This window comes from Eucyclogobius newberryi, unplaced genomic scaffold (assembly GCF_026437365.1).
Source record: "Eucyclogobius newberryi isolate DKJ021-1_F unplaced genomic scaffold, fEucNew1.0.hap1 SCAF_14, whole genome shotgun sequence".
Lineage (NCBI taxonomy): Eukaryota > Metazoa > Chordata > Actinopteri > Gobiiformes > Gobiidae > Eucyclogobius > Eucyclogobius newberryi.
Window position 1 is genome coordinate 18,392,588 of NW_027315768.1, and position 23,241 is coordinate 18,415,828.

At 41.6% G+C, this 23,241-nt stretch overlaps 2 protein-coding genes across 3 annotated transcripts; one reads left to right on the plus strand and one right to left on the minus strand.

Moving 5' to 3' along the window:
- Positions 1 to 271: 271 nt before the first annotated feature.
- gabpa (GA binding protein transcription factor subunit alpha) lies at positions 272 to 8,166 on the plus strand. The gene is made up of 10 exons (XM_072444661.1): positions 272 to 657; positions 5,711 to 5,803; positions 5,886 to 6,030; positions 6,101 to 6,185; positions 6,267 to 6,491; positions 6,561 to 6,755; positions 6,841 to 6,894; positions 6,973 to 7,095; positions 7,199 to 7,391; positions 7,491 to 8,166. The coding sequence occupies exons 2-10, from the start codon at positions 5,727 to 5,729 to the stop codon at positions 7,711 to 7,713; spliced, it is 1,320 nt and encodes a 439-aa protein (XP_072300762.1). The 5' UTR covers positions 272 to 657; positions 5,711 to 5,726; the 3' UTR covers positions 7,714 to 8,166.
- A 72-nt stretch (positions 8,167 to 8,238) lies between these two features.
- appb (amyloid beta (A4) precursor protein b) lies at positions 8,239 to 20,038 on the minus strand. Of its 2 annotated transcripts, XM_072444658.1 has the most exons (18): positions 19,827 to 20,038; positions 17,741 to 17,908; positions 17,289 to 17,418; positions 16,694 to 16,806; positions 16,328 to 16,518; positions 16,028 to 16,254; positions 15,741 to 15,908; positions 14,457 to 14,590; positions 14,297 to 14,371; positions 14,061 to 14,219; positions 13,340 to 13,468; positions 13,157 to 13,256; positions 12,761 to 12,828; positions 11,338 to 11,476; positions 11,190 to 11,243; positions 10,547 to 10,632; positions 10,285 to 10,431; positions 8,239 to 9,728 (listed from the first exon to the last, which is right to left on the minus strand). In XM_072444658.1, exons 1-18 carry the CDS (start codon positions 19,884 to 19,886, stop codon positions 9,627 to 9,629), a joined length of 2,250 nt encoding a protein of 749 aa, XP_072300759.1. In that variant the 5' UTR covers positions 19,887 to 20,038; the 3' UTR covers positions 8,239 to 9,626. The 2 variants fall into 2 exon arrangements, with proteins under 2 accessions (XP_072300759.1, XP_072300761.1); XM_072444660.1 differs by lacking the exon at positions 15,741 to 15,908.
- Between the last annotated feature and the right edge of the window lie 3,203 nt (positions 20,039 to 23,241).

The following is a 23,241-nucleotide window of genomic DNA, read 5'->3' on the forward strand; positions in this document are numbered from 1 at the left end:
AGATGAAGAAGAGTCAGATAACCCGAAAAAGGCTACCTACATAAGAAAAGCAGAAACCTCAAACTAAGCCAGGCCTGTCAGTCCACTTGACAGTGTGTACACAAAGATATAAATGTTACATATCTATGTAATGGATCTATTGAGCTTGATGTAGTTTTAAGGACAACGTAGTCTCCGCCCCCTGAGCAGAGTAGTAGAAAAAACTTAGTAAGTACGAACCGACTTTAAGTAATTTTAAGTTTTCTTTCGGTATAGCTCATTCTATGCCACAGTTGTGAGCAGTTTGTATTGGTAAATGTACTGTACAGCGCGTAGCAGCATATTGTGCAACGGATAAGTCGATTGTTGTATTTGCTATCTTCCCGCTATTTTTTAGCCTAGTAGCTAAAAGCTAAGCTAGTCAGCGCTTGTTTATTTCCCCATTGGCTTTAGTGCGCAAAGAGCCCGATCATGCCGAAGTCATCAAGTCGCCGATGATAAGCTAACGCGACAATTATTGACGACTTATAGCTAGCCGATTGTTTTAAAAGTGCATCGTGGAGAAAACTACTCGTCTTTCCGTGTTTAAGTCAAATAACTGCAAAAGGGATCTCCAAAAGTCAAACTCGCTACAGAAAGGAGACCGCTGCGTCGACTCGCCGCTCCTCGTTGATCACAGTACGTATTCATTTTGAAGAGAAATACTGCAATCATGTCCATACTTATTATGGTAGTTATCTGTATCTTGTTATTGTTGCTGATTTATACAATATTGATGCTGTAGTCTTCACGAGCTCGTCTGTGTAGTTGTATTTGTCGTCTCGTCTCGGAAGTCTCACCGCGTTGTAAACCTTAGCCAGGATTTCCGGCTCCTTTCCATTTGCCCTATGCTGTTTTGTTTCCGTTTATTCTATTTCCGTTTCAAAAGTTTTCCACAAGTAGTGTATAAGTGCATTTTTTGACGACCTATGTCGGATTTATGAATAGTAACTTGCTTATTCTTCAGTCGAGGACTCGCGCGTATGCAATGCGGAGCCTCGCCCCGCTGTAGCGGCTCAGTTTAGCTCTCAGTAACGTTAGCGATCATGTTTGTTCCGTGTGTAACCCGCATTGTGGTTATCATTTGGACACATTTGGACCAAATATTATTAAATCCATTTTGGAATCCCTTTGAACGCACGAATCTGGGTTGTTTGGTTAGGCTTGGACTGGTCTAGAAGTTGGCCTCAGAGTCCGCAGAGCCTCGTTGTCGAGGTGGCTAACATTAGCCATAAAGCAGTGAGCGGAGTCGCCCTTTTCCACCAATGAAGAGCGGAGGCTCAGAGGCCTAAAGTTGTCATTTCCAACCGAGGGGTCGGGACCATAGTTCAGTTCATTTAAAGCCTAAAATCACATCAGCGGTTGTCCAGGAAAATGAAAGATGCTGAGGGGCTCTAGGTTTCTAAAAGAGGTCGGACCTAGATCGCTTGAATTATAATGAAGGGCTGGCATGTGTTACTTGCTTCGATACAAACGGAACGTAGAACTGGTAGTATGGCATAAACATTATTTTTATTTTATTTTTTTGACGTTTGCGACGTTCGTTTTCTCGTTTTAACAACTATTGAGTTGAGTTTCTGCCTACCAGAGTGAAAAAAAAAAAAATCCATGGGCCATACATAACAGTGATTGTAACGACTCAAATCAAACAATACGACCCAAGAAGGTGTTCAAATCAACCAAAAATATGGATAATTTTTTTTATTATTAGTTATTACATCTGTAAGGGATGAATCAACATTTGAAACTGAATTCCTCCTTTTGTTGTAATTAGCTCCATGCTGATTTTAGCAACATTAGCACCACAATCAGCAGAGGCTCAACAACAACAGGAGCAGGTTCACAGACAGCAGGGGGCAGTAGAGGGCAACTATCTCTCACAGATTCCTTTCTATTATGAGTTTTATAATAATTACTTTGCATATACCATCTTTATTTACCAGAAGCAAATGTTATTTTCTTGTCAGGTAGGCGATGGGAAGCATATTCGCAAGTTTTTTAAAAAAAAGGCAGATAAAGGTTGGAAGTCACTGGCCTAAACTCCAACAAAGGTCCCACACTATTAGTCAATAAAACTGGTTACCCTAAAATGTTTTAGTATATGATGTAATTTGCATTTGTGATGATCAAATGAATGCAACATATTTGAAAAACGTATAAATATTACTTTCTAGGCAAGGCAAGTTTATTTGTAGAGCACAATTTTTACACAAGTCAATTCAAAGTGCTTCGCACAACAGGAAAAAGATTAAAATCACAAAACCATGACATAAATCACAAAACAGTTTAATACATAAAAGAGAAGAGTGCAAAGAAAATCATTTCAGTCATATGCACAGCTAAATAAAACAGTTTTTAGCTTAGATTTGATCAATGTCAGAATAGAAGCCTGTCTCATATCTTCAGGAAGACTTTTCCAGAGTTTAGCTGCATTAAACTGAAACGCAGATTCCCCATGTTTAGGCCTGACTCTGGCACCAGCAGGAGGCCGGTCCATGTTTAGTCCTCACTCTGGCACCAGCAGGAGGCCGGTCCATGTTTAGTCCTGACTCTGGGCATCAGCAGGAGGCCGGTCCATGTTTAGTCCTGACTCTGGCACCAGCAGGAGGCCGGTCCATGTTTAGTCCTGACTCTGGCACCAGCAGGAGGCCGGTTCATGTTTAGTCCTGACTCTGGCACCAGCAGGAGGCTGGTCCATGTTTAGTCCTGACTCTGGCACCAGCAGGAGGCCGGTCCATGTTTAGTCCTGACTCTGGCACCAGCAGGAGGCCGGTCCATGTTTAGACCTGACTCTGGCACCAGCAGGAGGCCGGTCCATGTTTAGTCCTGACTCTGGCACCAGCAGGAGGCCGGTCCATGTTTAGTCCTGACTCTGGCACCAGCAGGAGGCCGGTCCATGTTTAGTCCTGACTCTGGCACCAGCAGGAGGCCAGTTCATGTTTAGTCCTGACTCTGGCACCAGCAGGAGGCCGGTCCATGTTTAGTCCTGACTCTGGCACCAGCAGGAGGCCGGTCCATGTTTAGTCCTGACTCTGGCACCAGCAGGAGGCCGGTCCATGTTTAGTCCTGACTCTGGCACCAGCAGGAGGCTGGTCCATGTTTAGTCCTGACTCTGGCACCAGCAGGAGGCCGGTCCATGTTTAGTCCTGACTCTGGCACCAGCAGGAGGCCGGTCCATGTTTAGTCCTGACTCTGGCACCAGCAGGAGGCCGGTCCATGTTTAGACCTGACCTTAATTTTAAACATGCGGTTGTGCAACCCTTGTTAAAAAAAAACGGGCTGGATCCTACTGTTTTGGCAAATTTCAGGCCTATTTCTAAACTGCCCATCCTTTCTAAAATCTTGGAAAAATTGTCTATTCCCAGCTCATGGATTTTTTTAAATGAACAAAATATTCTTGAGATTTTCCAATCTGGTTTTAAAACCTTGCACAGCACCGAATCTGCGCTTTTAAGAGTTTTTAATGACATCTTTTTAGCTACTGACTCTGGTCACTGTGTTGTCCTTGTACTTTTAGATTTGACTGCAGCATTTGATACAGTGGACCATGAAATCCTGATTGCTCGCTTGGAGCAGTGGGTGGGCATCAGTGGCACTGCATTAGAATGGTTTAGGTCCTGTCACATCGAACATTCTGTGTCAGCCTGGCTGACTCTGTGTCCTTCACGGCTCCCCTCTCTTATGGGGTCCCGCAGGGCTCTGTGCTTGGCCCTCTTTTATTTTCTCTCTATCTACTCCTACTTGGCTCAATCCTCAGGAAACATGGCATCTCTTTTCATTGCTATGCAGATGACAGTCAGATCTATGTCCCCCTTAACAAATCTGACTCCTATGGTGTTATGCCATTGCTAGAGTGCCTAAAAGACATTAAAGCCTGGATGTCTCTGAACTTTTAAAATTTTAATGAAAAAAAGACTGAAGTCATGGTCTTTGGTGGGACTTCTGTTACCCCCATGGTTGACCTGGGTCCTCTAGTCCAGTATCAAAAAAACATCATGAGCAATCTGGGGGTGAAAGTGGACCCAGACCTTAAACTGGACAGCCAGATAAAAGCTGTGGTGAAGTCAAGCTTCTTCCAGTTGAGGCAGCTGGCAAGAATAAAACCAGTCCTTCAGAGACAGCATTTTGAAACCGTAATCCACGCCTTTGTCACCACTCGGCTGGATTACTGCAATGCTCTCTACATGGGGGTTAGTGGGTCCTCAATTGCTCGTCTCCAACTGGTCCAAAATGCTGCTGCCCGTCTTTTAACTGGAACAAGAAAATATGAGCACATTTCGCCTATTTTAGCTTCACTCCACTGGCTGCCCGTTCATTTTAGGATTCATTTTAAAACTCTTTTATTTACTTTTAAAGCCTTAAATGGTCTTGCCCCTCCTTACCTCTCCGAGCTGCTACACCCCTACACTCCCAGCCGTTCCCTCCTGTCAGCTGACCAGCTACTCCTGGCAGTGCCACGGGCTAGGCTAAAGGTCAGAGGTGAACGAGCCTTTGCAGTGGCAGCTCCAAAACTGTGGAACAAACTGCCACAACACTATGTGTTGGGAGGGCAGCACCTTTTTATTTATTTTATTTTGTTTATTTTTATTCCATTGATTTTAGTGTGTTTGTTTGATTTAATTTTCTATTTGATTTTGTTTTTATATCTTATTTTATTACTTTTATCCTATATTTGCCTGTCTTTTACCTTGCTGTGAAGCACTTTGGAACCCTCTGGTTGTATAAATAGTGCTATATAAATAAAGTGGATTGGATTGGATTGGACTCTGGGCACCAGCAGGAGTCCGAGATGGTTCATATGGCACTAACATGTTCGAGATGTACTTTGGTGCTAGGCCATGGAGAGACTTTTATACAAGCAAAGCTGCTTTAAATTCTATTCTCTGAGCCACAGGGGCCAGTGCAGAGACCTGAGAACAGGACTAATGTGATGGTACTTCCTGGTTCTAGTCAGGACCCGAGCAGCAGCGTTCTGGATGTACTGCAGCTGTTTTACAGCTTGTTTAGAGAGAGAGGCTAAACTAATCCAATCTACTGGAGACTAGGGCTGTGCTCAATGTATTGGTATCGTGATGGACTTCTTGGCAATAATGTATCACGATACGCATCTCTGTATACAGATATATACAGAGATGTGCTTTTGTTACACTTTTGTGAATGTGACTTCATCATGGGACTCTGATATTGAGGACAGTGTGAACATGGAATTCTAGTACAATTTATTATCCTACTTCAATACATACGTTTTTAGTAAACTTTTAACACCAGTTTTAAGGGATATTGCGAATCAGGACGCGTATTGTACGCTGTACCTGGATTCGTATCGTATTGTGGACCCTGTATAGGGATGCGTATTGTATCGTGAAGTACTAGGCAATACCCAGCCCTACTGGGCATGGATAAGTCTCTCCAAGTCTGGTTTTGACACTATACTTTTGATTGTTTTTTAGATGGTAAACAGCTGCTGATGTTATTGATTTGATTTGGCTGTTAAAATTCAAGCCATTATTACCCCCCTGATTTCTAACTTGATTTGTAGGTTTTAGAGCGAGACTCTGGAGGGGACTGCTAACACTTGTGGGCACTCTGTGGGCCAAAGATGATTTCAGCTGGAGAAAGTTTTAATCAATTGTTTGCAATCTTATAATGTACATTATAGCGCCTTCATTGTGTTCCTTGTTTCCTTGCACAGCTTGGTTTCAAGCAAAATGTCTAAAGGTGAACCAGAAGAGATGATCGAGATTGAGATTGATGGACAGGATAAACAAACATGCCTTGAAGAAGGGTAAATATTCATAATATTATAAGATTTTAAAATGTGTAAATTCAGCATATTAATTTGTCAATATTTTGTCCTCCATTTGTAGCATGGAAGAGCAAACTATCACTGCATCAGATTTAGTACAACAAGATATTGATATTAATGAGCCTATTGGTAACTTGAAGAAGCTTTTAGAGCCTCGTGTTCAGATTTCTCTTGATGCATATGAAATCTGTTTGCAGGATATTCAGGTAAACAATGTAGAACATTTAAAACTTTTTTTCTGCATAATTGATTTTAAATGTTTCTGTTCTATTACAGCTGCATCCTGATCACAGCCTGTTTGATCAAGGAGTTAAAACTGACGGCACAGTGCAACTGAGTCTCCAGATTATAGCTAAACCAGGTAATGCCCTAAATCCACAAAACATAAGACAATTGTTGGCACAAGCAGACCTCATCTATATCAATGTTTTGTCATTCTTAGGGGAGGAAAAACTGAACATTTTGGAGATTGTGAAGCCAGTAGAAACTGTAGAAGTAGTGATAGACCCTGATGCAGCAGGGGAGGAGGGGACATTGGTGGAGGAAGGACATCTCATTGCTGTGGAACGATCTGCGCTCTCTGATGAGACTTCAGAACAGGTGACTCGCTGGGCTGCAGCGCTTGAAGGATACCGAAAAGAACAGGTTCGCCTTGGTATACCATATGGTAAGAAGTTAATCTACATATGAGCGTTACTAGTGGTGTACATGTACCTAAGACTGTTTGTTTGTGTAGATCCTGTCCTTTGGACAGCGGACCAGGTGATCCACTGGGCTGTGTGGGTAATGAAGGAGTTTAACATTGATGAGATGGAGATCGGCAGCATCCACATTCCAGGTCGGGAGCTGTGTGGTTTCAGCCAAGAAGAGTTCCTCCAGAAAGTACCCAATGGAGAGATCCTGTGGAGTCACCTGGAGCTCCTACGAAAATGTAAGTTTTAAAATACCTGATATGAAACCATACTGTATGCCCCGTGCTTCATGGACATGGTGTTTATACATCTGTTTGATTGTAGACGTCTTGGCCAGTCAAGACCAAACTGGTGATGCCACAGTCACAATTGATCAACGTAAGTTTTGTTACTACCCATTTTATATTACATTCTCTATTATTTTAGTTTCTTCATGCTCAATGTTCCTTTCCTTAGCTGTCCAAATAATTCCAGCACAAGTCAGCACCCCCACTACAATCAAGGTGCTAAAGCAAAACCGTGGCCCAAGAACACCTCGTATTTCTGGAGAAGAACGCAGCTCTCCTGGTAATCGTACAGGTACAAGAACTAAACATGTTGGATTTATCTACTTCACACTGTATAACAAGTGTAAAATTAAACTTGCAATGGCAATAATTTCCTTAATTTTACTCTGCTATAGGTAACAATGGTCAGATTCAGTTGTGGCAGTTTTTGCTGGAGTTGCTGACCGATAAAGATGCCAGAGACTGTATCTCTTGGGTCGGGGATGAAGGAGAATTTAAACTGAACCAGCCTGAGCTTGTGGCACAGAAATGGGGACAGCGCAAGAACAAGCCCACCATGAACTATGAGAAGCTGAGCCGAGCACTCAGGTTGGTTGTTCCTTTTTATAAAGATATATTTTTAATTGCATCTCATGTGACAATGGGAATTGAAGATGGCATGACCAACTCCCTTTGTTTGTCATCTAGGTACTATTACGATGGTGATATGATCAGCAAGGTGCAGGGAAAGCGCTTTGTGTACAAGTTTGTGTGCGACCTAAGGACTCTAATTGGCTATAGTGCGGCTGAGCTCAACACTCTTGTGACCGAGTGCGAACAGAAGAAACTAGCGCGGCTGCAGATGCATGGGATTGCTCAGCCTTTAACTACAGTCACCTTGTCCACAACAACACTGGAGAAGGACAGCTAAAACAGGCCACAGCACATTGTGCAGCAACATCCAAATAATGACTTAAAATGTGCTTTATATTTTTGATCAGACATGCAAAATTCCACTGTGGTCAAAGTGTATCTAGAGGCTCTTGTAAATCAAATTGGCTACATTGTTTTAGCGTTAATGCTACTCAGCAAATGATAGATCAGTGTGACTTGTAAGGAACAGTCTTTGTGTGCATGTGACTTGATGCCTGAATGTATGAATGAGAAGCTTTGTTGCTATGTCATGTATTCCCTGTTTGATTTTTTTTTTTTTTTTTTTAACAATGTATATACTGGTACTCAATGTTTTTGATAGCCACAACAGCAAGTGTATTTTCATATTTTCCATTTTCAGAGGACCTGTTTTGTATTTTATTTAGGTGATGTTCCCAAAACTGTTGGACCTTTTGTCCATTGAGGGAATAAAGTAGAAAGCTTTATTAGATCTTTTCTTAAAATGATTCATTTCTTGAATTAAGAATCGGATTTATTAACTAGATATGTTGCAAAAAATGTGTTGAGTGTAGAAAGTCTTTTATTACATGGAGTAAATGGTTTGGAGAACAAGCTTTCAGGGTACAGGTGACAGCATTTGTACAAATCTCAACATTCAATAGTTAATAAACTTTAGTGCCTTTACACATATAGATAAAGTGTGTAGAGGTGATATGTGTTGTATTTCTTCAACGCAATATTCATGTACCATTCAAATGACAAATCTGACCTATGATCAGTACAAATGAATGTCTATGATATGAAAACCAGACTAAAACTTAAACCTGTTATCACGGATAAAGGTGAGGGTATGTACAATATTGCTGACAGTTAAAGAAGACATGACAAGCACACATGAACAAAATGACAAGAACAGTTGTATAAGCAACAATTCAAATATTTACAATCAGTAAATAACCATGAATAAACCGGAATGATATATTCTTCATCTTCATTATGCTTCTTAGTCCTCTCCCCAATTGATCTCAAATGAGGAAAATGGCATAAGGGACAGCGTAAAGGCAATTATAATCCAAAATAACAATGCATAGAATGCAAGAGTAACACAATCATCTTCATCGGATACAATTACATGTCATATATTATACAAAGAGCATTTGCTCATGCAGCTAAAACTGTGTAAAGCATGAAAATAGAGCCAAGAATCATTTAGAACAAATCTGTGACAACAAATTCTAAATACTTTTCTTCTTCATATCACCTCACATGTAAGACACAGAAAATGTACAATCCTGCTAATATAGTAACTAGTAAAAGGACTCCTGAGGTCCACAGCATAAAGTATACTTGATCTCATTGATTTTTCCATGCATTACATATACTTACAGCTAATCTCTGTCTTTATATATTAACAATAAAAAAACAAGCAATCATCATTTTAAAACCCTTTACACATTTTGTTAACATATATTTTTGTGTTTTGAATTTTTGAAGAAAAAAAAATATTGTCAAGAATTCATCACATGAAAGACACTTGAGCCACTTATACCCTCGAGACTAGAGCGATGCTTTTGGCAAAACAAAAAGCAGGAACACAAAACTCACCAACAAGGCCAGATGATTTCAGTCCTGCAGTATGAATAAATAATTTGAATATGGTGTAATTAAATATGTGTATTTTATGTAGGTACAATATTAAATTTCTATTGTGATTTGCTGAGGAGCACAGGTCAAATGTGTCTCACCAACTGCTATCCAGTAATGCATGCTGATTTGTATTTACAAGCTTTAGGGATCAAAGAACTTTGTTCCATGTCTGTTTCCTCAAAATGTAGCATTTAAAACATTCTCCATTTTCATTATCCAAGCAACCACTGAACACGCTGGGCCAGGGAAAGAGTGGAGCAGACCCTTAAGGTTAGAGAGTTTGTGATGAAAGAAACTGGACTTTTAGCTGTGCATTTGCTCAAAAAATTTGTAGGTGGGATTTTCATAGCCATTTTGTTGCATCTTGGCAAGGTGACGGTCCTCAGGAGTAACTGCAGCATCCACCTGCAAAAATACTACATTTATTGAAATTGCTTAAATTGAACCTGTGCATTTGTATAATTCAACTTGGTGTGATTAGTAGCTGTAGTAGTTGATAAGCTAAGTAGTTTTAAGCTTTAATCATATCCCTATTTATATATATATATATTTATACATATCTTAATTATCTAGTAATATGTTTAATATATATATATATATATATATATATATATATATATATATATATATATATATATATATATATATATATATATATATATTTATTTATTATTATTTATTTTTTTTGAAAATTTTATATTGTTTAACTGGAGTGTTGTTTAACATGTATACTGTAGCCCCCTTAGAGCAACAGAGCATACCAACTATTTACTTCTGCACCTTTGACATCAGCTGTTGCATTATATTTTATTGAGGGTCAAGACTAAAATTGTTTAGCTTCTCTGCTCATGTAATATGGTAACTTTAGAAACGCACAGATTGAAATATGCATACACAAGTCGGAATACGGATGCACAATAGGTTTTGCAACATTTATACAATGGTAGACTAAATCCATTACCTCAATTACACCGTGGTGGATCGAAGTATACTGTTTCTTTCGCAGCATCACCAAGGTGATAACTATAATGGTTGCTATAACAACTCCTCCGACCATCAAACCAATGATGGCACCCTTGTTGGTGCCCACATCCTCAGCAAAAAATACCTATTTAAACATAAATAACAGTCAAAAGCTTGCCCTGCAATAAATATATAAATTTATATATATATATATATATATATATATATATTTTTTTTTTTTTTTAAGACTTTCTTTTTACCAGTTTTTGGTGAACTTCATAACCAGCACTTCTTTCTTCAGTGTCAAGCCGCACTTCAGGCATCTCTTCTGGCTTCAAGGCAGATACTAAAGCCAAAACAAGATGAGAACATTATTTAGAAGGTTTCTAAAGCCCCATTCACACGTGCAGCCTTATCTGGGAATTAACCCGCTTTGTGGCAGAGCAGCAACATGTGTGAATGTGCACTTTTGATCTGGCAACTTCCCGAATAAATTACCAGGACTAATGAAGGGAAGGTGTATGTGTGAATAAAGCCAGAACATTAACATTTCTTTGGATACAAGCTTGGAAAGGCAAGTGCCAGGTTAAGTGTAAATGGTAAATGGTCACATTTATATAGCACTCAAGGCACTCAAAGCTTTACTACAAGGAACCAGTCACCAGTGGATCTGACCTCTCTACCAGACCATCGGATCAGAAAACGAGCACTCTACCAAGTGTGACTAGAGCAAAGATGACAAAGTTCTGGGATTGAAGCCTGTGTGAATGGGGGTCAGAGTGTTTTGGCAATCTGCACATGGCAATTTCCTGGGAATTATGTGTGATTGGGGCTTATTTCACGTTTCAGAAAAGGACTGAAAAGATAGATAGATAATAGTAAATGTTTTTCAGACAGACTCACCTGGTCGAGTGGGTAGTCCTCTGTCTGGAACAGGACGGGCATCAACAGGCTCAACTACAGAGAAAAGAGAATGTGTATTAACATTTTTTTTTTTTTTTTTTTTTTTTTCATCTGTCAGCTACAACACCAGACAAAACAAAGGTTTTACCATGGTTTTCTGTGTTGGGCTGATTGAAACTTTCAGGATGAATAAAACCAAGTCCATCCAGGCCTGGATCCATAGGTGCAGAACTGTAAGCCTGGTCGGGCATAAGCGCATCATTGCCATAGCTGATCCTTCCATCCACCTGGAAAATAGCACCATTTCTTCACAGAACACACTCTGAACTTGTTCCATCGTGCAGAGACATGAGTCAGTCTCTCTGCCTCCAATGATATCCTGCCACCATTCATTATAAAGTGTGAATAATTCTAAAAATATGGTGCTTTTGTTCTATAGATCTGGACTTGAGAGCAGTGTGACCCCGCAGCAACATCTGGGCTAACACCTGTCCTCTCATGCATAGCTGCAAGTCATTCACTCTATAGTTCCTCTGTACAGTGATAATAATAAGATAATTGTGGTTATTGCAGCTTATCCAAGCAGTTTTTTAATTGGTTTAATTCTCTCAGTGATTATGTCAGCTCTTGTCTTTGGCCGTTATACATTTATTAAGGTAAATTATTTTTTACTTTTTGATTGTAAGTATATTTAATAGTAAATAAATTGAGTATTCTAATGTGAGGCAGCAGTGGCTCTAGAGCAGTGGTTCCTAATGGGGCTCCAGAGATTACAGGGGTCCCAGTGGTTTGTCCTCAAAAACATTGATAGTGTCAAAATTACACTAATATGATTGGTTGTTGAATAGTTTAAAAGGTATTCATCTAGATAACCTTTTTCAAATGAATACTGTTGAAATCTTTTTAACTTGGACCCCTCCTGGACGAATTAGGGATTACACTAACTTTATGGTTGGAACACACAGCGCCCCAGTGGTTAAACAAATCTCTGGTTCAAGCAGGGGGGCTCCAAGAAAAAAAAAGTTTGGGACCCACTGTTCTAGAGCAAATTGTTGTTGTGTCCTTAGGCAAGACACTTCACTCACATGACCTAGTGTGAACGTGATGTGTGAGGGCCTCGCCTCCATCTGTCTGCCACCTCAGAATCAGTATCAGAATAGGGGTTTATTGTCATTTGTCGATAAACAAAATTTACAGACATAGGAACTTGTCCTGGTGATTTGGTGCAACACGAACAACAAAACATTGAACAATGAATACTGAACGGCATGATATGTACATAATAAAATAAGAAGTATAAAGATATGTAGAGTAATAGGAAGTGGTGGTATGTACATAATAAAATCTAAAGTTAAGTAGTGCAATAGCACCTGGCAGCTGCGGCTACAGAAGTGGCTTACCACAAGTAAGGATGGAGTGGAATAACACACCGTAAAGGACTTTTTCTGTATAAATCCAATGCATTATTATTATTATTACTTTTCCTTCACTGAATAATTGTAATTATAAAGTGACACAGTTTATACAGAACAGACTGTGTGCTTACAGTGAGTGTGTGTGACTTGACTCACCCGCCCATTGCTCTGCAGGGAAGAGACTTGCTGAGACAGCTCCACCTGAACTCGATGCACTAAAACAGCTAAAAGAGACGAGAAGAACATGAGGGAGGAGGCCAGAGTGTGAATACACATTAAGGTTGAAATACAGAGTCTTGAAAGATGCGGATATAATGCTGCATAACATTTATCAAAAGGTTTTATACCAGCTGTACCACATAAATGTTCTATAAACACCAGTGTTTGACTTAATAAGGAAGAAACCTGTTCACTGTGAGAAAACATTGCTGAATATGAATGGGGTCTGGGTATAAAAATAAGCAAAATTTGTGGGGTCTTAAGCATGCAGATATACTATGTTCTCCTGCTAAGTCTTGAGAATATTCAAACATTTGAATAAATAAAACTTACAAACTTGGTCATGGATCTCATTTGCAACATTAGGTACTTTGTAAAGCAAGCCCAAAGACTGATTCATTCTTTCCTCAATCACATGGAGGTGGGTCAAAACCTAAGAGATATAAAAACAACATTCTAAAGTTAGTAAACAAAGCTTTTATTCTAGATTATCTAAATGTAATCAAATATTTTTACCTGGGGTCGAATCTGGGCCGCCTTTTTGGGATCAACTGTGAAAACGTGCTCATAATGTTTCAAAGTGTGTTGTCTGTCTTTCTGCTCAGCACGGATGTACTTCTTTAACAAGCTCAAGACTTGCCGTGGCTGGAGGAAACAGCATTGTCACATTAACATTAACTTTATCTTACCCTTCCTAGTATTTCAACTTTTCAGAGGGCATCGTGCAACATTCTTTGGACGGCAAATTTCTATACCAATGCTTGAAGGGCAAAGCTCACTTGAGGCACTGCACAGTCTGAAAACATTGTTACTTAAGGTAAACTCAACTCTGGATTTGACAGAACTGACTTATTTGAAACCATGATGAATGAGATGAGGCGTGCAGAGCAAGAGGTGCCAGTGCCAGTGCTGTTCAGAGCAGCGCAGACGTCATGGCTGAAGGGCACATAGGCAGCAGGTAGTAACTCCTCTGTATGAATCTAATATTGTGGTTCATGTAAGCGCTCTGACTGGCTGACAGGCCCACCCGTGGCACAGCAGTTGCTTGTAAGGTTTACATATTCTATAAACATTTAATTTGTTGCATTATGTTTTTTTTTCGTGAGTTGTCTGAACGTCTTAAAGCCTATGAGCCTATGTGGCTTTGCTTCCTCATAGTGTGTCGAAATGGTCACTGTGCCATTAGTCATGTGACTGAAGACTATCAATACTACACATGTAGTATGTGAGTGTGTACCCGTGGAGGGGAGGCCTGGAGACCAGTGAGGTAATTTTCCAGAGCGAGGCGTCGGCGGCTGTTTAGCAGAGCCTCTACTCGAGCCATGTGTGTTTCCACCAGCTGCTGCCGCTCTCCTGCGGCCTCCTGCTCCAGAGCCTCCACCTTCTCTTGGAAGTGCTGCAAAGGAGCAGACATCCAGTGTTGAACATGACTCTGATCAGTGGTGACATAAAGGAAGATGTTAAGTGTAATACCTGTATGACAGCCTTTTTGTCTGCACGAGGAAGGTTCTTGGCCTGTTTCTCAGCTTCTTCCCATTCCCTCATCACCTAATCAAGAGAAGAGTATTCAAAATGCCATTGCAGAGCATTATTGTAGCTGTGTTATATGTATTGTTAGCACCAGAGTAGATACCTGAGACATTTTTTCACGATGTTTGGCTTCCAGACTTTCTTTGGCTTTCTGGAAATCAGCGTGCTCATTGTCCTCCCCAGGAGCTTCAAGATACCGATCAACAGCATTTGGGGGGCTGGGAGCCATTGTTGGCACTAAACATATGAATGGAAAATTTAAGGATATAAAAGAAGTTAATCAATAACGTAAACAGAGAAAAAACAGGACATGCCTGTTAAAAAGACAAACAATTCAACATAAAACACAAGTATTTGTTATAGTTATTACAAAACATTAGAAAAAGACAACATGTCATTAGTTCCCAGAGATGTCCACATGTCCATCTCTGTTTAGTGTGGGTGCCTGGAGATAAGATAAAATGTGCAGAGTCAAGATTTGGGCAGGTGCAGCAACCAAGAAGGTGGGGCCCAACTGTGTGCAAGCACAAGCAAAACAAACCTTTTAACAAGGCCATACTATTTTCACACTCATGAGCATTAGGTCAGTTGATACAAGGTTGCAGACAGATCAGAGCCACTGAACACTATAGAAGTCATGCAGAAATTCCAATGAATGGTCAATGAAATTCATGCAGAAACATACAGTTCTGGCCTGAGTTTTGTAGCTGTTTTATGGCCTCTAATCTAATCTAATGTTGAGATCGATAGATAGATAGATCATCCGTCCACCTCTTGCTAAGCCTAGTACAAGTAAGTGGGCAGGAACAGGATCGGAATTACAACCCAGAGTAAGCTATTGATGAGGTGAACATTATTTTTACATGGTAAGAAGTTCCCTTTAAGGCTCTTAAAGGGGAAATGTCATGTAAAATTGTAATGTTCACGCTTCAAAAACATACCTGACGTTTTATTTCGCTTCCCTTGTGCTTATTTATGAAGTCTTCTTTCTCTGTACGCTCAGAAATCACTAATCCATTTTCCCCTGACTGTCATATAATTGAAAACCTAGAAGTTCCCCGCACAGTTCACCATTAAAGGTCACTACGAACATGTGGATTTAGAAACATTCCATTTCTAAAAGGCACTTATTCATGGTTCCTGCCTATTGCTATCAACAGAGGGCGTTCTATTTTCTTTTTCTTGGAAATAGGGACCTTGCATTTTCAGTGTGTTTTCCAACCATTGGCATTATTTTAAGTTCTAAAATATGAAATACAAATGCCACTCTTTGAGGGTTAGACGTTAGAAGTGGAAACAGCAGAGTGAAAGAGAGGGAACGTTTGAGCAGCCTAACAATAATGCTGTTATTGATACTGGACATCACAACTCCAGGTCCTTGACTTACACGAACTACTGCAGACAGCAAGGCAGTACTCCTCAGAGCCAAAGTTATTCCTGTTGCCCCCACATCCCCCAAACAAGAAAGGAGCACACTGGCCCTTCTCAGGCTCGAAGTACCAGCGGTCCAGCATGTCGTCACATGGGCCTGAGTCAGCTTGTGACCAACAAACTGCTGTGATGTGTACACACACGCAGTAAAATGTGTAACATTAAGATGAAGGAAAACCAAACCATCATTTGTTTATTAAGATATATAAACAAGCAAAAAATAACAATAGTCTTCAGTCTTACCTCTAACAACTTCCTCGACTGATTCAGTGGTGGTGGTGGTTGTGGTTGTCATGGCGATGTTAATATTGGGCCCATCACTGTAACGATCGTCAGTGACTTCCTCCTCATCCTCTATGTTTTCCTCTTCATCGATAATATCACCATTAGCATCTCTGTCGTAAGCCTCTTCATCCTCATCTTCATCATCCTCCGCAACAGCAGGCTCAGCATCAGTGGAATGAGTCTCACTGCAGACAAGGTTCACAATAATCAACCGTCTTCAACTTATACAACAAAATCAATGCTGGCAACTTATCATACCCGTTATCAGAGTACTCTGGCTCAGGTCCTCCCCACCAGACGTCCGACTCTTCCCCTTCGGCCTCAGTGTTGCCAGGCTGAGGGTCCGCCTCTGCCGGGCAGCACACAAATTCCACTCCACGGAAACGGTCAATACCACATGGCAACAGCATCCCAAAGTCATTGAGGTACATGGAGCGGTCTCCACAAGACTAGATTCAAAACACATAGACCATGATGTTTTTTGTTATTAGGTATAATATCTCATAATTAATTTTGAAGAGCAATATACATTTTGTAACTACAAATATCATATTGTAGACCACTTTATGCCACTGATAAATATCTCTGAACAAAAAAAGGCAGTTGGGTATTGTCCCTCTTCACCTCTTTGGCCACAGTGTGCCAGTGCAGATGGCTCTCACACTGATCCATACGCTCCTGATGAAGGAACTTGCACTTGTCAGGAACAAGTAGGGCATCGCTTACAAACTCACCAACTGAAACATATAGACACAATTCAGGCTCTTCAGTAAATTTACCCTGGAGAGAAGCATTTAGAACACTTTATTTAATGGATTAGTTGGCGCTCTGACCCCGGCAGAAGACATTACGATAATGGGCATGACAGGTTAGATGTATATTAGGCGATGTCACCCCCTGGGGCCTGGAGACTGAGTGTGGTAAGAGATGACGCCGAGGAGGGGAGAAGGGACGATGAGTGTAAGTGTATGGGATGCTGAGGAGGAGATGGGGAGGTGGTGGGGCGCAGCACAGACTGAAAGCGGGTACGCTCTAGTGAAGCAGCAGGCGTAGATGGGGTGGAGTTAGGTCTTCCAGGCTTCACACTTAATTCCATTACTTTGTATGTATTTTTCACCTTTCTACCACAGGTGGCCAATCACAGCACTTTACATCAAGGATCATGTTTATACATAGTATTGCACTTGAAACTAGAAGACGACATTTAAAAAAAGCTTACCCAGGCAGCGGTATGGCACCACAATGTGGCTGTGACTGCGGCACTGTTTGCGGCCTTTTTTGCACCAGTTCTGAATGCTGACAGGCTGGTTGGCCTCCACCACATTTGTGATTTGCAGCTCCGGGTATACCTACAAAATAAATGTTTTGGGGGGTGTTTTGGACCATGTTTAGGTTTGAAACTTTGAAAAATGTCCTGTTCCCATTGTTAAATTGCTGGGTTTCAGATGAGGTTACAACATTCTACCCCTAACCCTACAGAGAAACAAATTGTTAAAATGCTGATTTTTCATGTAGTTCTAGAGTCTAGCCACTAATAGAAATAATCAGGTTCATCATTTGTGAATTCATCTTTAGGTTATTCCCATTTATGGTGGCATTCTAGAATCTGAAACCCCCTAATAAAAAGTAACATATAAACTCTAAAAGCCTTTCTCACACACTCTTTTGTACCTCTTGACAGTACTGCAGGATTCCCTCCTTTGTACCAATGCAGCTCTTAGTGCCTGAAGGGTCAGGCTCCCATTTGCCACTCTGGACATTGATGTGCATGTTGAGCTTCCCACAAAACATAGCCACCTGAGGCTCAGTGTGCAAACCCACTGAGTCATCAACAGGGACCTGGACATAGAGAAGAACATTTATGTTTGTTTACTGCAAAAATATCTAAGAACCTTCAGCAAAGGTTTAGGGTACAATACAGTTATAAATATTGAATGATCAGGATACTACAATAATTGACCCAACATAGTGTGACCATTACGGTTCACTTCAGACAGTTGAAACACTTTCAGACCTTGTCCTTACCAATCCGCTGAAAGCAAACCCATGAAAACAAGAGAATGAGGCTCAACTGATCTGAGATACCAGGGCAAGAAAAGTGCCTATAGTGGGTAAATCAGTTGTTTATTTACCGATAATTGAATTTAACCTAACAGTAGCACATTTCTCTGGTGGCAGCCAGGCCATTGACCATTGATAAATGAGTGATAACTGAAACTATGGGATAGAAAATTAAGGCTAAATATAGGAACATTCTCCATTAAGAGAGACAATGCCATACTGCAGAAAATTCCAGGCAAAGCTATTAAATCTCCATAGAGACAAGCAGGTGGCTATCCCACCAACTGAGCCAGGTCTGTGGAGAGAGAAGCCTGCTTACAGAAAGGATGCAAATATGAATAATAAACTTTTAGTTGTATAAGTTTTTAGTGCAGTAAAAATACAACCATAGTGAAATAAATACTATTACTTCAGACTGGGAACAGGGACAGATGCGTGTATTTGTTGTTGTTGTTGTTGTTGTTGTTGTTGTTGTTGTTTTATGGCGGTTGGCATCCGAGTGTTGCATTACCGCCAGACTTTATTCCTCAGACGTTTCGTAGTCCTCAGACTTATCCAAGTGTATTTGTAATTGGACTCTAACCACATGCTGTAATGTGGAGTCTAATGTTTCTTCTTTCATTTGTGTAGAATACCTTTTTATGACACATATAGAAATGTGTTTACATTCCAGTTACAGATCTGTCACAGTTTTTTTTTTCATTCTTTTTTTATGTGGCTGAGGAAAGATAAGGCAACTATTTCATTCTGATCGCGGGAAACACTAAGGCAACCTGCTCTGAGACGCTCGTGGGTTTGACATGATCACGATTAAACAGATCTATAGTTTAACCACAGAATATCGCGCAAACAATAGCTTTCTGTGAAGCGCTCTCAGATGATGCTTTATTTCTCCTGCGCTGCCATAAGCGCCATCTTGCCTGATCTGTCTGCTCTGTTTTCTCCTCAGCAGCTTTCCACCGCCGCCCAACAACTGCGGCAGCGCCTGAGAAACACTGACATACACCGGGTGAACCTCTCTGCACACAAGGAAACGTTTATTTTCCCAGTTAACGGTGACGCGGTAGCTTAAAATGGGCCATAATGTGACGCTGTTCCCGCTGATCCGTTGCCATGCCAATGTATATATTCAGAGCTAACAGGCTTTAGCCATCATCGTTTTAGCCACCGCACTTAGCTCTGTCATAACACAATGTAATTGTGAGATACGTGCATCACTAGCTTTACCACACATCAGCAAAACACATCAGACAGACCCACTTAAGGCAAACAAAGTGGGAAATGACAAACTGTCAATCGCTAACATCCAGCGGTAACGTTAGGCCAAGGAAGCGCTGCTGACGCAACGGATTTTATCCCTGTGCCCAAATTCTGCTTATAAAAAGAACTACATTTTCCAGAATGTAGCCGACTGATATGAATGTGGAACAGGTTTGATATTCAAATGAGGAAGATGTCAATAGTTTTCCAGTCTAAGACAAATACCTTAAGTCCTAATCATATGTTTGTGATAATTGATTCCAGATTTGTAAGAACTAACGCTAGCAATCTGTATTTTTGTAGCCATCTCGTTAACATGAATTTATCTGTCAGTTAAAATTAAAACAAGTGTTATGTATGTCTCCAATGCAATGTCCGGCATCAAATAAGGCTTGTGATGACAGCTTTTTGTCTGAGATTTCTCTGGTAGTCTCACCTCAGTTGAAAGCGTCAAGGTCGCCAGCAGTAACACCAGGTACGCCGTGTACTCCTCCATTTCCGCTCTCCTAGTGTCCACAACAATCTACAATGTGTTTATAGGTCTGTGCTTGTGTAAAAATGCAAATTATAAAGGCAAAGCGTCGACACTGTGAGAAATCCTCGTCACGACCCTCACTGATCCCTCCCCGTTAGCTCCTGGTGATGACGGTGAGGCGGAGGATGAGATGGACCGAGGGGGCGGAGAGAGCAGAAGGCCCATGACACACAAGACACACAAACAAGACACACAAGACACACAAACAAGACACACAAGACACACACACAGACACACATGACACACACACAAGACACACAAGACACACAAACACGACACACAAACAAGACACACAAGACACACACACAGACACACATGACACACACACAAGACACACAAGACACACAAGACACACACACAGACACACATGACACACAAACAAGACACACAAGACACACACACATGATACACAGGACACACAAGACACACAAGACACACACACAGACACACAAGACACACACACAGACACACACACAAGACACACAAGACACACACACATGATACACAGGACACACAAGACACACACACAGACACACAAGACACACAAGACACACACCAGACACACAAGACACACACACAGGACACACATGACACACATGACACACAAACAAGACACACAAGACACACACACAGACACACAGGACACACATGATACACAGGACACACATGGCACACAAGACACACACACAGGACACACATGATACACAAGACACACAAACAAGACACACAAGACACACACACAGACACACAGGACACACATGATACACAGGACACACATGGCACACAAGACACACACACAGGACACACATGATACACAAGACACACACACAGGACACACATGACACACATGACACACAAACAAGACACACAAGACACACACACAGACACACAGGACACACAAGACACACAAGACACACACACAGACACACACACAGACACACATGACACACACACAAGACACACAAGACACACACACATGATACACAGGACACACAAGACACACACACAGACACACAAGACACACAAGACACACACACAGGACACACCAGACACACAAGACACACACACAGGACACACATGACACACATGACACACAAGACACACACACAGACCCACAGGACACACATGATACAAAGGACACACATGGCACACAAGACACACACACAGGACACACATGATACACAAGACACACACACAGGACACACATGACACACATGACACACAAACAAGACACACAAGACACACACACAGACACACAGGACACACATGATACACAGGACACACATGGCACACAAGACACACACACAGGACACACATGATACACAAGACACACAAACAAGACACACATGATACACATGATACACAGGACACACAAGACACACAAACAAGACACACGTGATACACAGGACACACAAGACACACAAACAAGACACACATGACACACAGGACACACACAAGACACACAAACAAGACACACAAGACACACAAGACACACACAAGACACACAAACAAGACATACAAGACACACACACAGACACACAGGACACACATGATACACAGGACACACAAGACACACATGACACACATGGCACACACACAGACACACCAGACACACAAGACACACAAGACACACACACAGGACACACATGATACACAAGACACACAGGACACACAAACAAGACACACATGATACACAGGACACACAAGACACACAAACAAGACACACATGATACACAGGACACACAATACACACACACACAAGACACACAGACAAGACACACACAGGATACACACAAGACACACACAAGACACACACACAAGACAGACACACATGATACACAGGACACACAAGACACACACACAGGACACACATGACACACATGACACACAGGACACACAGGACACACAAGACACACAGGACACACAGGACACACAAGACAAACAAGACACACAAGACACACAAGACACAGGACACACATGGCACACATGACACACAGGACACACATGACACACATGACACACAGGACACACACACACACACAATACACACATGACACACAGGACACACACACACACACAAGACACACACACAGGACACACATGACACACAGGACACACAGGACACACATGACACACATGACACACAGGACACACAGGACACACATGACACACATGGCACACAAGACACACAAGACACACATGGCACACATGACACACAGGACACACAGGACACACATGACACACATGACACACAAGACACACAAGACACACAGGACACACAGGACACACAGGATACACAGGACACACATGGCACACATGACACACAGGACACACAGGACACACATGGCACACATGACACACAGGACACACAGGACACACATGACACACATGACACACAAGACACACAAGACACACAAGACACACACAAGACACACAAACAAGACATACAAGACACACACACAGACACACAGGACACACATGATACACAGGACACACATGACACACATGGCACACACACAGACACACCAGACACACAAGACACACAAGACACACACACAGGACACACATGATACACAGGACACACAAGACACACAAACAAGACACACATGATACACAGGACACACAATACACACACACACAAGACACACACAAGACACACAGACAAGACACACACAGGATACACACAAGACACACACAAGACACACACACAAGACAGACACACATGATACACAGGACACACAAGACACACACACAGGACACACATGACACACAGGACACACAGGACACACAAGACACACAGGACACACAGGACACACAAGACAAACAAGACACACAAGACACACAAGACACACAAGACACAGGACACACATGGCACACATGACACACAGGACACACATGACACACATGACACACACACACACACAATACACACATGACACACAGGACACACACACACACACAAGACACACGCACAGGACACACATGACACACAGGACACACAGGACACACATGACACACATGGCACACAAGACACACAAGACACACATGACACAGGACACACATGGCACACATGACACACAGGATACAGGACACACAGGACACACATGACACACATGACACACAGGACACACAGGACACACAGGACACACAGGACACACAGGACACACATGGCACACATGACACACAGGACACACATGACACACATGACACACATGACACACAAGACACACAAGACACACAGGACACACAGGACACACATGACACACATGACACACAGGGCACACAGGGCACACAGGACACACATGACACACATGAC

Coding starts and splice junctions, on each gene's coding strand:
- gabpa (XM_072444661.1), top strand. CDS start 5,727: ATGTCTAAAGGTGAACCAGAAGAGATGATCGAGATTGAGATTGATGGA. Junction 6,492..6,560: donor TCGCCTTGGTATACCATATG/GTAAGAAGTTAA, acceptor TTGTTTGTGTAG/ATCCTGTCCTTTGGACAGCG. Junction 7,096..7,198: donor CTCTCCTGGTAATCGTACAG/GTACAAGAACTA, acceptor ACTCTGCTATAG/GTAACAATGGTCAGATTCAG.
- appb (XM_072444658.1), bottom strand. CDS start 19,886: ATGGAGGAGTACACGGCGTACCTGGTGTTACTGCTGGCGACCTTGACG. Junction 15,909..16,027: donor AGTCGAGGAAGTTGTTAGAG/GTAAGACTGAAG, acceptor TACACATCACAG/CAGTTTGTTGGTCACAAGCT. Junction 14,372..14,456: donor ATCGTGAAAAAATGTCTCAG/GTATCTACTCTG, acceptor TCTCTTGATTAG/GTGATGAGGGAATGGGAAGA.